Source organism: Molossus molossus, unplaced genomic scaffold (genome assembly GCF_014108415.1).
Source record: "Molossus molossus isolate mMolMol1 unplaced genomic scaffold, mMolMol1.p scaffold_m16_p_16, whole genome shotgun sequence".
Taxonomy (NCBI): Eukaryota; Metazoa; Chordata; class Mammalia; order Chiroptera; family Molossidae; genus Molossus; species Molossus molossus.
Window position 1 is genome coordinate 50,600,068 of NW_023425351.1, and position 14,830 is coordinate 50,614,897.

The window sequence follows — 14,830 nt, forward strand, 5'->3', positions numbered from 1 at the left end:
GGTTGCCGGTTCAATTCCTGGTCAGGGCACATGCCCAGGTTGTGGGCCAAATCCCCAGTGGGGGTGGGGGACATGCAGGAGGTAGCCAATCGATGTTCTCTCTCATCAATGTTTCTATCTCTCCCTCTCCCATCCCTTCTCTCTAAAAATCAATAAAGAAAAAAAAAAGTGTGAGCAAAGGGGAAGAAAAGGATGATCTCATGTCTAAATGACACAATCAGTAGTGATAAATATGAATTTGAGTGGAGTGAGAAGTAGAATAAGAAGAGTATTAGAATAACTCTTTGTTTTTTTGCATTTGTGAAAGCACTATCCAAGATACTCTGAGTAAAAAACCTGGGACATTTACATTACACTAAATCAATTTCACATTACAAAGGAATTGACCGCTGATGGTCAATAATAACACTTAAAAGTCAAGGTAACATTCTCAATCCTTCCTTTTACTCCATTCTCATTTCTGGGAAAGTCAAGTGAAACATGGAAGATAACAAAAACACCTTCATTTAAAAAAAAAAAAAATCAAGGTGATTTTTTAATTTGGTAACTTTAAAAAGGTCAGTATTTGCCTCAATTTAATATAATAAAGTTTAGCGATGGGAAATAGCTTTAACTAATCAATACTTCCTTAGATTCATACACCAAAGAAAACCTTTCAGGATCCAGCAGCATGCTTTAGTCATGCCATGTTCAATTCACTCAGAGAGATGCAGAGCCTGGCTGATATTGCCAAGTCAATGCTTTCTTCTGGATACACACCTGATTAAAGGCTGCAGGATCAAAGAGCAAACCACTTACAGCAAAGTGCTGCGGACCCAAAAGCTCATCTGTGAATGGATCTACTTAAAACTATTTTAAAGAGTCATCACAAAGAGGGTGCTTATTTTTAGAAATGAGTTTTCTTTTGATACAAGGAAAAATGTTGTCCATTTCCCTTATGTTTATAACAACATTCCAATTTAATCTTCAGTTTAAAAATTCTTTAATTATTGCACAACAGTGTTTTGTTGATTGCACAACACCCACATCTCTGTTTGATACTAAAAATCTAGATTTTTCTACAAGTGTGTGAGCGCAGGGACATTCATCCTATTTCTTTGTGGCAATACACATCAAAGCTATGGTTTACGATTTTAATTCTGCTCTTAGGGGGAAACTATAAACAGGAACGATAAAAAAAAAAATGCCTGTTATGAAAACATTGTATTTTTACTAATTTCATTTTTACTTACCCAAATCTTTTTCTAGTAACAGTGGTGAAGCTGGAAAGAAGCAGGGTATTGCGCAGGTATCTGTTCAAGTCTCTGCTTCGGAGTTCCAGGTTCCTATTCTCCACCACTTAGAGCCATTGAAATGTGCGTATACATAGGTCTTCAAGTATAAAGTAACTAATAGGTGTTGGAATTAGGGTGATGATTAGAATCTCCTACAGAAAGGCTTTTCAATCTAAATCTCCTTTTTTGATTATCAAGACTCACTGAAAAATCTGGAAGTACATATGCCAGAGCACACAACCACATGTTTTTATGTCCAGTCAGACATAAGAACGCAGCATAATGATTCTTGAATAAAAATCAAAATCAAGTTTATAAGAAGAGATCTATGTTCTTTTAAATACTAGACCTCATCTAGCATTCAGTTGATAACAATCACTGTATTTACTTCACTTTTGTTTATAGTGAAATTAAAAGTTGAAAGACAAGTTACCAATTTAAATAAATTATGTGGGAAAAAACACTGCATACCACTTTATATCTTTATATGCCTTCAGCGTTTCTATTTTGAGGAAATATATTGTTCCAATGTAGTACAACTTAAATTTTCTTTGTCTTATATTGTTTTATAAAATTTAAGAGTGAACTTTTAAAAACAAGCAAGCAAACAAACAAAACACAAAAGAAGTTTGTCTGCTCCTAGAAGACAGAACCAAAAAAACATTGGGTAAATTTTAAAAAAAACACACACACATTAGTTTTGCTTCTCTACAATTTAGTCATTATAGTAGAATATAAGTTTCAAACACACAAAACCTCGAGTCTCCTGGTGCATCTTGTGTTACCATCTCTTATTCCACTGGAATTCCTATGTTGGAGAAGAGTGTTCTTAGGATAATTTAGCTAAAAAAAAAAAAAAAGAAAGCTACAATTTTTTCTTGCTGTCTATTCAAATATCCAGAGATGCAAAAGGGAGTTTTTCCACTTTTTTCCCTCAGATGCTCCAGAAGAGAGAAATCTGTTTCAGTTTTTCTTTACTTGATGAATACTGTTTCACCTAAATGTTCATTCTGTTTTCTAAGAAAATGTAGCAGCTTCCTTTAAAAAATTTTTTTTTTCTTTATTAGTTTTAGAGAGAGAGGGAGAGGGAAAGTTAGAAACATCGATAAGAGAGAACATTGACTGGCCACTTTCTGCACACACCCCACTGGGAATTAGGCCCACAACCTGGGCATGTGTCCTGACTGGGAATCGAACTGGTGACCTCTTGGTGCATGGGGCGACACTCAACCACTGAGCCACACCCAGCCAGGCTGTAGCAGCTTCTAAACAATTTTGTCAGTATGGGACTATATATATATGTATACTGTTTAGTCAACTGTTGTTCCAAGAGTTCCTAAGTCACACTAATGGTCAGACAAGAAAAGGTTGCGAGATGATCAAATGGTAAACCTGAAGAATAATGTCCAACTTACATTACAAGGTTGTTTTGGGACTCACTTGAAACGATGCTAATGATTACAGGCCAGGGTTAAGTAAAAGTGGAAATCGGGAGCAAATGAGAGGCATTATTACTGATTATTAATGAAACCTCATTTGAGTCCTACAAGTGTTCGGAGAACAAGGCCCGAAGCACTAAGGTAAGGAGTCATAGCTGGACAGTCAAGCACCTTCTCTATGCCACCTATTAAAACACGGGACATGTCAATCACATCGAGTTCTGGACCGCTGCTGAATCAATGAGACCATCCACCTCCACCCAATTATTTTCTAGGAGTTATACTAACTCACCAGAAGAAATTTAATTTTTTAAGTAAAAAGAACAAAGTTCCAATACTCATTTGTCACAGCTTCTTAGCTTTGTCCCTCTCAATGTAGTGTTGACACGGACAGCAGCACACATGGCACCAATGTGCTGACCTTGGAATACACAAAGATCAAGCTTCTGGTCTGCCATCATGGGATTCATGCTTGAAGCTTTGTTTGTTTTGTTTTGAAGAGTTGTGATGATTTTAAGCTGATCTATGTGCACTCTTCTCTGGTCTCCCTCACATCCAGTGGCATGCACTTAAGAAACAGCTGGCAAAGGTTCAAGGTGCAAATCTGTGGCTAGGAGTGGAGAAACACTAACTGGTTTATTCACAGATGGACCAACAACTCTGACCTGATTAACCAACTGAACAAAGACACAGCTAATCATGTGCTTCCTCTCTATACAGACCATTTCTCTTTAAAATGAAGTGAAAAGCTGTACATTCCCTAGAAGCCAGAGGGAATCACATCAGCACCTCTCTGCTAGACTGCTGTGTTTAGTATTTCCCAAATGTCACCCGTGGACCTGAATGAACAAATGGGTAATGAAAGAGTAGATATCTCTTAGTATCTACTATTATGCCTACTGTTTGGGGAGTACAAAGATGAACAAATCATGGTTGCTGTGCTTAAAGGGCAGTGTAGAAGGCAAGAAAAAAATGTCCACAAATAAACAAAATCCAATGGTATTTTATTCCCGTAGGAAAGCTGCCAGATTTCAAGTCCCGACTAAGGGTGTCTTTCTGTGATCCAATTTTTCTTCCCATGCCATTCTGCACATAGCCATGCCTCTGGACCTCAAACAGCTGCTGTCTAGCACTGACCACATGGGATCTTAGATGTATACCTTTAAGCAATCAGACTTACATATACACACCTAAGTATACTTAGCTTATTCACCTGGAATTGTGCCTAAGTGCCCAAGCTGTTTGCCAGTTCAAAACGTCAACTTCTCCTCATGGCTCAATTGTCTTCACAACACTTAAAAACAAAATTAATCAATCTGGCACTGTTCTCCCAATCTCATCAGACTAAATGGAAGTCAGCAAAAGAGTCACAGTTTTAGAACCAAAATAGGAGATGGCCTTAGATTAATGTTATTCCTTAAAGATTCTAACAGTCAAACAGTTTATTAAAACCATGAAATGAAAAATTAACAAAACATAACAGTGTTTGTGCTACCTCTCCAGGAAGTTAACACTTTTCCAGAGGATGGCTTGATCTCTGAAAGAATTAAAAATGCAGGGGAGTGAATTATGCATGGAAAACACACAAAACAGTTTAACAGCAGGCTATTTTCTAAGAGTCTAATTAATGACTCATTGGAAGTTTTAAACATTTCACTCTAGCAGATGGTCTGGCCCCAACCTTGATTACTTTTCTTACTGATGGTCTTTACTGCTCAGTATTTTACTGACATTTACTGCTGAGGCAAATCTGATTTAGGATTTCAGTTGCTCCTGTGTTAACAAGTGGCACTAGAACCAAAAGGGTTGTCAACATAAGAGACATTCAAACATATGAAGAATTTTTGTGAGTTTATTTGAGCTAAACTAACAACAATTGCCAGGAAGCAAAATCTCAACAGATTGAGATAATGCCCCAGAGAATGGCAGTTGTGCACCTTATTTTATACGTTAGAATCAAAAGAAAAGACGCAAGTGAATTACATGAAATCCATTGGTGATAGATTAGGGAGGCGGGAGAAAGTAAAGCGGGGAAACCTCTGGAATTGGGTGAAAAGTAAAATGATAGACACATGCATCTTTTACATAGGTGGGTACAGGATAGTCCACAGTCAACAATTAACTCCCTAACAGAGGATTTGTGGTCTCTGCAAAGGGTGCCTGTGCTCTGAGGGGCCTGAAAAAGGAAAATTACTTTGACATTCCAAAGATATGTTATCCTAGATGCAAAAAGAAAATAAGCTCAATTAAGGTAAAGATTGACCTTTGTCAGAAAAAATGCTGGCTTAGGACATGACTACCTGCCATAAACTGCTTTTAGCTAAAACGTTTTAATTTCAGACCATCCTTTGTGGTTACTCTAGGTCTTGGAGTTTGCAAGGCTGCCACACAGGCCTTCCCTGAGCTTGTCAGGTTAGCATGTGGCCCCTTTTCGTCCACAGGGTTTACTTCTCAACTGACCTCTTAAAGGTGCTTGAGGTATTTGATTATACCGGAACCCCCTCCTTTGCCTACACATCTACCAGGTGGAAAACAAGAGTGGTCATATGTGGGGATCAACAGTAGGCTGGCAAACAATACAAGTTTAAAATATGGTGAATTTGGAAGTCAATTATTATATATGCTGTCCAGCTGCTTTCCAGACTACTGGAAGTAAAAAAGGAAGGAAAACATTTGAAATCAGTGGTATACGTATTTGCCTCTCTCTGTTTTTATTTCCACCATTACCAAGAAAGAGCCAAGACCAAGAGAAAGACAAGTTTTGAAACTCCTCATGAATTGCAGTGACATGTTTTTTAACAAATCTTCAACTGACCTTTACCATAAAAAATGTATCTTATAACAATACTTCATAAGTCTGTTTTCACATACAATAGTACTTACTCTATTGTATTATGTTTGTGTCTACATCTCAGACATCACCTGTGAACTCATGGAGAGAACGGCTGTGACAGTCTTTTGTTTGTGTCCAACCTCAAGTAGCTAGGCACACAAAAACAGTTCATATTGCCATTAGACAGATTAGGAAATCAGAGAAAAAGAAATATATAATTTTGTCTAAGACCACTTGATAATAACAGAACAAAAATGAAGGGTTTTGGACAAGTACATTTACTTATCAACATTTCTTTTCCCCTTCAAATCCACATTTTTTCCATTATTGCATTCTGAACAAGACTCATTCATTCAATGAAAATTCATTCCGGGTCTAATATGAGCCAGGCATTAGGGATTCAGTAATGAACAAGACAAATGTCATTCATAAACAAATGAAAATAACAGTCTAGAACAGACATTAATCAACTAATTATAAAATAAATTATGTAATTACAAGTGGCGTAAGTAATACAAATGTGACAGACACTGTAACAGAGAAATCTAGCCTAGTCTGGGGCTAAGGAAAATTTTCCTTCAGAAAGGAAATGTCAGGTTTTCCTTGATATCTGAGTTGAGCTCTGGAGAATAAATAAAATACAAACTAGAAGTATGTGAATGCATAGTAAGTGGGACGGAAGGGAGAGAAAATCCTCAGGTAGTGGAAACAGCACTTTAAACATCAAAGCACAGGATACATTGTTGCTCTTCAAAGCAGATTTCAAATGTGCATTGATACCAATTAATAGGACATAATCACAATTACACAGAATAAAAAATAGAGATCATCGCATATAGTAAGGGTGGATATTATTTTACAAAACTTTTGTACCAGTTAAATATATTTATTTTTACAGTACTGGGTTATGATGCAAAACGTTTTTCTCACTCTATGTAGCAGTCAAAATAGCTTGAAGGACTGAGAAGAGGCCACGGGGGCTTGCTGGGCATATAATGAGGCTGATGCTGCAAGCAGATAACATAATGACAGCCCTGTTAAGGATTTAGTCTTTAGGCTAAGAATAATGAAGAGCCACTAAAGGATTTTAAGCAGGGGAGAAAAAAAATGCTACAATGTAAATTTGAAAACATTACTTTAACTCCACAATATGGAAAATAGGTGAGAATAAGGGGTCAAGAATAGTTAAAATGAGAATAATTCAGAAGCTACTATATGCATTAAGTGATGGATAATTTGGGTAAGAATGATGCAGAGTAGATTCAAAACACAAAATATAAAATAACTTTAAAGAATACAAGTGTGCACTGGAAGTTTAATAGTATGAGAGACTACCAAAGATGAGAAAAATCATTCAAATACATTCAATGGACATTTAACATCAAATTAGACACAGTTGAAGAGCTCATTAATGAACTGGAAGACAGATCTGACAAAATTACCTCAAATGCAATGCAGCACAGATGACAGAGATAAAAAAAAATATATGATAGGGAGTGAGGTTTTTCTGGAGTCGAAACTAAAAAACCTGAGAACCAGAAGAAATATCCACAGATAATTTTCTAGAACTATTGTGACACAAAAGCCATTTTCAGACACAGGAGGTCCAGTAAATCCCAAGCAGTATACATTTTTAAAAAAATTCACTTAGATACATCATAGTGAAACTGCACAACACCAATGAAAAGGAAATCCTAAAGCAACCTGAGAAAAGTCTAATTACAAAAGGAAAGAACAAGAAAAACATACAAAATGTCAAAATGTTGAGGTTCCCATATAAATGACAGAATATGGACAAAGATAACTCTCTGGAAAGATAACTGCAGTAAAAGCCTTCCTCATATTGTTTGGGGACATATTAATTTTAAGACTTTAAAACATTCGTGTTGAAATTTCTAGGGTGACCTCCTTAAGAATAAAAATAGAATGTTTAGATGACTAACTAGAAGGAGAGAAAAACAGAATCACAAGAAGGGGGAAAAAATCCAAATTGGAAAATTAGAGAGCTCATAATAAAATGAAAGAAACAAATCTATGTATGTTAGTAATCATAATAAAAGGAAATGAATTTCTCTCTCCATTTAACTGACACATGACCATCAGCCTGGTTCCTAAAACTCCAGATAAGAAGATAAGTCTGTGTTCATAAATACCTCAGTGAATTAATTACGGTATAATCATACAATGTTAATACTACAATGCAGTGAAAAACTGAACTAGAGCCAAATACACCAACATGAATAAATCAGCATGGATGAATCTCAGCATTGAGAAAAGCAAAACAAGATCCAGTACGATTTCAGCTAAATATACGTCAAAACATACAAAACTAAACATTTTCGTTAGGATGGATGGATGGATAGATATAGATAGACAGACAGATAGCATAGATACAAGTGAAAGAAATAACAAAAAAATCACTGTAGTGGTTACTTACAGGGGTAAAGAGGAAACTAAGATTAGTGACGGGTGCACACGCTCTTCAAAATTACTAGGACCACTGTGTTTTGTTGCTGTTGTTAATCCTCACCCAAAGATACTTTTTCCCATTGATTTTAGATAGTGGGAGGAATGGGGGGACGGGCATCAATGTGAGAGAATCATATGATTGGTTGCCTCCCACACACACCCCCTCTAGGGCCTGGGATCAAGCCTGCAACCAGGGCACGTGCTATGCCCTTAACTGGGAATCAAACTCTTGACTCTTTGGTAGAAGCCAACACTCTAACCAAAGCCACACTGATCAGGGCTGGACCACTGTATTTCTTAAGCTAAGTAGCAGGTAGGAGGTATTGGATAAATGGGTATTGGTTTTATTAATTTTCAACTGAATATCTATCTATAAATAGATATATCTATTCTTTTGTATATTTCCTATTTTTAAAAGCATAAACACAAATGCTTGTGAATGCATAAAAACTTTTTAAAAAGAGACAACTCTTTCATGTGAAGTTCATGAACTCTTGTTCTTTGATGCATTCCCAGAGCCTGTAAAAAGCTGCTAACACACATGAGGGTGTCACTATTTATTGAATGGAAACAAAAATAAAAAGCACAAAAAAAATTTTATTAGTACATAATTTATGCTCTCAATATCTTATTGGGATCTCTTACTAGTTATCAAAACTTAAGGTTAAATCCAGAACCAAATAACTTCAAAAATTCATATTAATTAAACAAATGTTGGTAATATATAAAAATGGCCATTAGTTTTTTGTTTTGGTAATCTTCACCCTAGGATACGCCCCTATTGATGAGAGAGAGAAAAACAAACACAAACATTGATGTGCAAGAAAAACATCTATTGGTCACCTACTGTTCACGCCCGGACTGGGAATTGAACCCGCAATTTTTTGGTGTACAGGATGACGCTCCAACCAACTGAGCCACCTGGCCAGGGCTGGCCATTAATTAGTTTTATAGATTTTTTTCTGATTGATACTAGTAATTCATGCTGGCATATCTTTCAAGTTCAAAAAGCAGCAATATGTGAAAAGCAAAAAAGTGGTAGAAAAAGTGAACATTAACTATGCATATAATGGATAACCTTTAAGGAGTGGAACATAAATAGAAAAAAATAATCAGATATATTCATCAAAGATTTTTATATTCCATTAGGTTTTTCTGTTTGGTTTGTTTGTGTGTGTGTGTGTGGAGCAACTAGTATCCAATGATTATACTGGTAGAAAAAAATATAATACCCTTTGCTCCATTTGAAGATAATGGTGTTAAGAGACATAGTTTTGTGGATCAAGAGCCTCACTTACAACTTAGTAAATGTATATCCCTTAACCCACTGTAAATTTAGTCTGGAAGGAGTCATAAGGCAACAATGATGTAAGGAAGGGCAGTGATATAACTGAAAAAATGTTTCCAATGCCTTGCTTCAACATTTACTAGCTATAATTTTAAGTAACCATCTGTGTATGTTTCCTCATCAATAATATACAAATATTTGCACCAACATTTCAGTTGTCCAGGTACTCAAATATTTTATTTCTTAGGGTTGTTTAGAGATATAGATACGAAAATGCCTAACACAGTAAATAATATTAGCTTCCTATCATTCTTCCCTGGGGTTTTTACTCATCCACGAAGGTGCATTAAATAACTATTGGACTTACTTTCAACTGCTGGCTGTTATCACCTAGAATCTTTGCTGTTAATGTAGCTTGGTTGAGCTATATAGTCTTAAGATAAAAAGTGAAGATTAATGTCTCTAAGAACTTTTTGTCCTGGGTCACTGGGTAAGAGGGAAACATATTCTATATAGCCTAAATAATGTATGCAATTTTGCATTATAACTATAGTTCTACTTCTTATATATCTATACTTTTGATCCATGGAATTAGCTCCTACACATGAAGTAAAAAGGGTCTGTTTCTAAGTACTGCCTTATATGCCACGTCTTGGTACTTTCTCCATGAACCTTGACCATTTTGTACTACAAATGATCCTCTAAACTGAGCATTTTCACAACACTGATTATAGATGGAATAAAAAAATCAGCGTTTGGTTCACCCTACCCTGACCAGTATTTCTCCCCATAGCTCTAGTTTTGGGCTACAGTTTAGAACTGCACTGCACACCAGGGGTCTGAAACTACAACACCTGGGCCAAACTAGGCCCGTATTCTCTAAACTTAACTGAATGTCCAGGAATATAAAAGAACAATATGCATATATCTTTTATCTTTGTACCACACCTTGAAAGCAGAACAGACATTTCTGTTATTGGATTTGGTTTTAGTTCAATGACCTAAGAGAAAATGAAACCACTTCTGTGTAAAGGAGACTCAATTGGGACTTTATGTACATCGTAAATACCTTGGGTGTGCAGTAAACTGTGTGTGTGTGTGTGTGTGTGTGTGTGTGTGTGTGTGTCTGTCTGTGTTTAAAATATTCTAGAGGGCATTTACAAAACTCAACTTATACCCTGGCTGGGTAGTTCAAATGGCTGGAGTGCCGTCCCATACACCAAAAGGTTGTGGGTCTGATCCCCGGTAGGTGTGCATAAGGCAGGCAGCCGATCGATGTTTCTTTCTCTAAAATCAATAAAAACATTTTCAGGTGAGGATTGAAAAAATTTCAGTTTCATTATATTAACCAATGTCACCCCAATAAAATAAAAATACTTTTTTTCAACTTATACTCTTTAGTCTCTGTATCTGTCTAGTGTATGACTAAGGAGCCACTTTAATAAATTAAAAAACAGCAATGTTTATTTGTAACAGCCCCCCAAATGGAAACAACCAAAATATTCTTCAAAAGGTACATGGTTAAACAATGTGATACATCAAAACCATGGAATACAACTAAGTAATACAAAGGAATGAACTCCTGACATATCTGACAACTTGGAATGATCTTAAGGGCATTATGAATACAGAAAGCTAATCGCAAAGGTAACAATGTATAATTCCATTTCTGTAAAATTTTTGTAATGACAAAATTATAGAAATGGTGAACAGATTAGTGGTTGCCAGGGATTAGCGTCTGTGGGAATGGTGTGGGATACGTGTGACTACAAAGAGGTAGCATGAAGCCCTGGCTGGCTTTGCTCAGAGGTTAGAGCATTGGCCTGTGGTCCTGAGAGACCCGGGTTCGGTCCCGGCATGTACCTTGGTTGCAGTTTGTCCCTGGCCCCAGTTGGGGTCATGTGGGTGGCAACCACTTGATGTGTCTCTCTCATATTGATGTTTCTCTCTTTCTCTCTCTCCCTCCCCACTCTATCTGAACAAAAAATGAAAAAATGTCCTCGGGTGAGGATAAAAAATAAAATGTCTAAAAAAAAAAAGAGGTAGCATGAAGATCTTCATGATGATAGTTTGAGCTATGCACACACATTGTACCAATATCAATAACCTGGTTGATATTGTACTTCAGTAACATAAGATGAAAATATTGGGGGAAACTAGGTTTAGGCTACATGAGGCCTCTCTGTAATATTTTTGCAACTTCCTGTGGATCTATAATCATTTCGAAATAAAACATTAAAAAACACAGTTGCATACACAAGGAAGCTCACAAGATAATGAAACACAGCCAATTTTATTCAAATTCTCCAAAATGTATACGCAATATGTTGTTTCTAAAATGTATGTCCCCCTTTACATAACTGTTTTATTATTTCATCTTTCTTTTATAGTTTTGTGTGTGTTTTTGTGTCTTTCCTTTACAGTTCTTCAGTAGAAGCCAGAGTCTTGAGTTGCCCAGTTAGGAGCCTAAAATATACAAAAAGATACGGTGAAAAGAAAGTACTTTCTGAAAAAACTTACAAAAAAGTGATACTAGCATTTCCTTTGATTCTAGCAATTCCTGCCAAACCATTCTCTAAAATTTTAACAACCTCTGCAATTACTAAAAGTCAGATGTTCCCCTTAGAACAAAATAAATACATCAAATTACCATCTGATATTTTTGACCAATTATAAAGTATAACAATGACAGTACCACCAATACTATACTAATTGATCCTAAAGCATACAAAAAAAAAAAAAAAAAGAACCCATTATATAAAAGTTATTTTTCAGGCTCAGTCATTCTAGACTTGGTTGGAATAGCCACTGACAATAATTTCCTAATTCATCCTTCTCTTTTATAACTGAAAGACTATTCTAAGGACACAAACCTGTTACTAAAAATTTCAATCAGATGAGGTTCTTGAATGTTTCACAGCTGCTTCCTAAAAACTTCCCATCCTCCAGTTATACATAAACACAATGGCTAACGATCATTAAAAGTGATTTGGGATTCCAAAATTACAAAGCCATTCAAGTTCTTTTAAGGTCTAATATGTAGGATCTCTATCAAAAAGGGGATGTATATTTTTTGACATAAACAGATCTGACATAGTTAAATAAATCAAATTTTAAAATATTAATACTAATAGATATAATAAAACCAACATTTTACAGGAGTGTTGCTTTAGATTTTTAAAAAAATTACAAATTTCAAGCCCTCGAAAGAGGGCTATACTTATAACTTATCTTCTGGTATCAAAATGATGTGTGGAAAACCCTGAGGAAATGAGTTAATGAAGTCACACAAGAAGAGTAAAAGGAAAAGAAACAGTTACAATAGATTAGGAACACAATTTTTTTCAGTTTCCCTAACCAATGCATATAATACATCTAAATAAAATTATTTTCCAATTAGTAATTTCTTAAACAAAATGTTCATACCTCCAATAAACAGAAATACAAAATCAGATACAACTGATACTACTATGTTCTCAAATTAAGTCCATGTAACAGTTACATTACATTCATTATTGCTAAATCCCATATAGAATAGAAAACGTGTGGTTCTTACCTCTGACCTACTATTCTGATTAAGTTTCTTCTCAATATTCATGGCCAACATCTGGCTTCTAAATGAAAGGCTTTTGGTCTTTTCAATCACTTGCTGATAGGGTGAGACTGCATTGTTACCCATAACCACATGACCCTAAAATAAGACAGAGGAAAATTGATCCTGTAATGTTAATGACCAGGTTTCCCAAGTAAGTCTCAAAGCATGATATCAAAACATTACATGACTGTTGCACATATTTTTATGCACTGTAGAGTGATGACAATATTTACCCAATACCAAAAAATAGGTTGCGCCCTGGCTGGTGTGGGTCAGTGGTTAGAGCGTTGTCCCGTGCACCCAAGGGTCTCTGGTTCAATTCCTGGTCAAGGACACATATCTGGGTTGCAGGTTTGGTTCCTGGCCCTGGTCGGGGCATATGGATGAGGCAACCAATCAATGTGTCTCTCTCACATTGATGTCTCCCCCCTAACCCCCCACTCTCCTTAAGAATCAATGCAAAAATATTCTTGGGTAATGAGTCAGTCAAAAAAAAAAAAAAAAAGAGGTTGCTGTTGCCTTCAAAGAATTATTATACATTAAAACAAAACAAATTATTAATAAAATATCCTAATAAATATTCAAGAAAAAGTATAAAATAACCAGCAACTGATAATCTAGTTAATGTAGGACAGTTAACATAATACTCACTAATTTAGAATCAATCTTGGCATCCAGTCTTGCATTTCTAATCAAATTTACAATCCACCTTTCAGCTTCTTCTGGAGTCATGTTCAGTTTATCTGCCAACATGCTAATAAAAAAAAAAGTAAAAACAACATTAAATGAGTCTAAAAACTTAGTTTTAAGTACATATTTTTTAGGTGTTTATGAATTACATTCTCTTAAATATTATGACTCTTAATAACTGCACTGTTCAGTTCGTGTGATTATCCTGTATTATGTATGACCTATCCCATTTTACTAACCAGACTTTAAGATTCTTAAGAAGAGGGAACATATTCTACATTTACAGAAATCCTTCTAGCTTCTAGAAAAGTACCTTAACACTTAACAGGTGCTCAACCAGTAATAATCTAAGGGAGCAAATGTTTCATAATGTATAATGATTATATAATTAAACCTACTACAAGGAGTATCATATACTGAAAAACATAACTAAAACTGAGGGCTGATGTGTATGTTTGTGTTGTAAACTCTGACAGCACGCCTTGCAATCATGTACTATATACATAACCTAAATGGTCCCTGAATTTAAGACAAAACAGGCATGCACATGTGCATACACACACAGCAAGAGGGAGGGGAGGAGGGAAGGAGGTGACAGACACCAAGAACCTGATCTAAAGTCTAATGTCAACCAACCTGCATTTTAATTTTTTCAATTTATGATCAGGTTGAAAAAGAGGCCATTTCAGGGCTCAATTTAACTGGACTAAATGCAAGCTCGAGCTTTGGTAGTAGTAAGTCAGCTTATGGAAGAGTATCTATGTTTGCATGTACAGTACTTAAGATTATATAGTATACATACATGCATATATGGATATTTAAACACAAACATTAACTATCCCTTTTCACCTCTCTTCATTGCAGATAATGCACTTGCCAGGCCCTTCTAATATTATCACTGGTTTGATGAAAAGAACAAGAATATCAGTAAAAAAAATCATTCCTTAGAATTAATTACAAATGAAAATTCCTGACCTGACAGCATGCCCAATTTTAAAATATAAATATTCAAGACATTGACAATCATATAATTATGTAATTCTAGCACTCCCAACCCAAATATAAGTAACCTAGTTAACAAAAATACCTTTATGTGCCTAATATAATCTGTTATCCCTATTTTATAATTTTACTGACAAAGAATTAATAGAATGTCATTCCTAATGTCAAAATTAAGCTATCAATAAAATTATTATAAATTAAATTACAAACTAAATCTGTGAGGACATAATCACTTAAAAA

General features: G+C 35.4%; 1 protein-coding gene across 1 annotated transcript in view; it reads right to left on the reverse strand.

The window, feature by feature from the left end:
- Positions 1 to 11,577: 11,577 nt before the first annotated feature.
- The window catches only part of EIF3E (eukaryotic translation initiation factor 3 subunit E), a 44,620-nt gene continuing 41,367 nt past the window's right edge, over positions 11,578 to 14,830 (reverse strand). The window contains exons 11-13 of the mRNA XM_036263991.1: positions 13,550 to 13,652; positions 12,860 to 12,994; positions 11,578 to 11,769 (exon numbers count right to left, since the gene is read on the reverse strand). Coding sequence (XP_036119884.1) covers positions 11,731 to 11,769; positions 12,860 to 12,994; positions 13,550 to 13,652 — 277 coding nt within the window. The 3' untranslated portion in view covers positions 11,578 to 11,730. The remainder of the gene's footprint in view (positions 11,770 to 12,859; positions 12,995 to 13,549; positions 13,653 to 14,830) is intronic.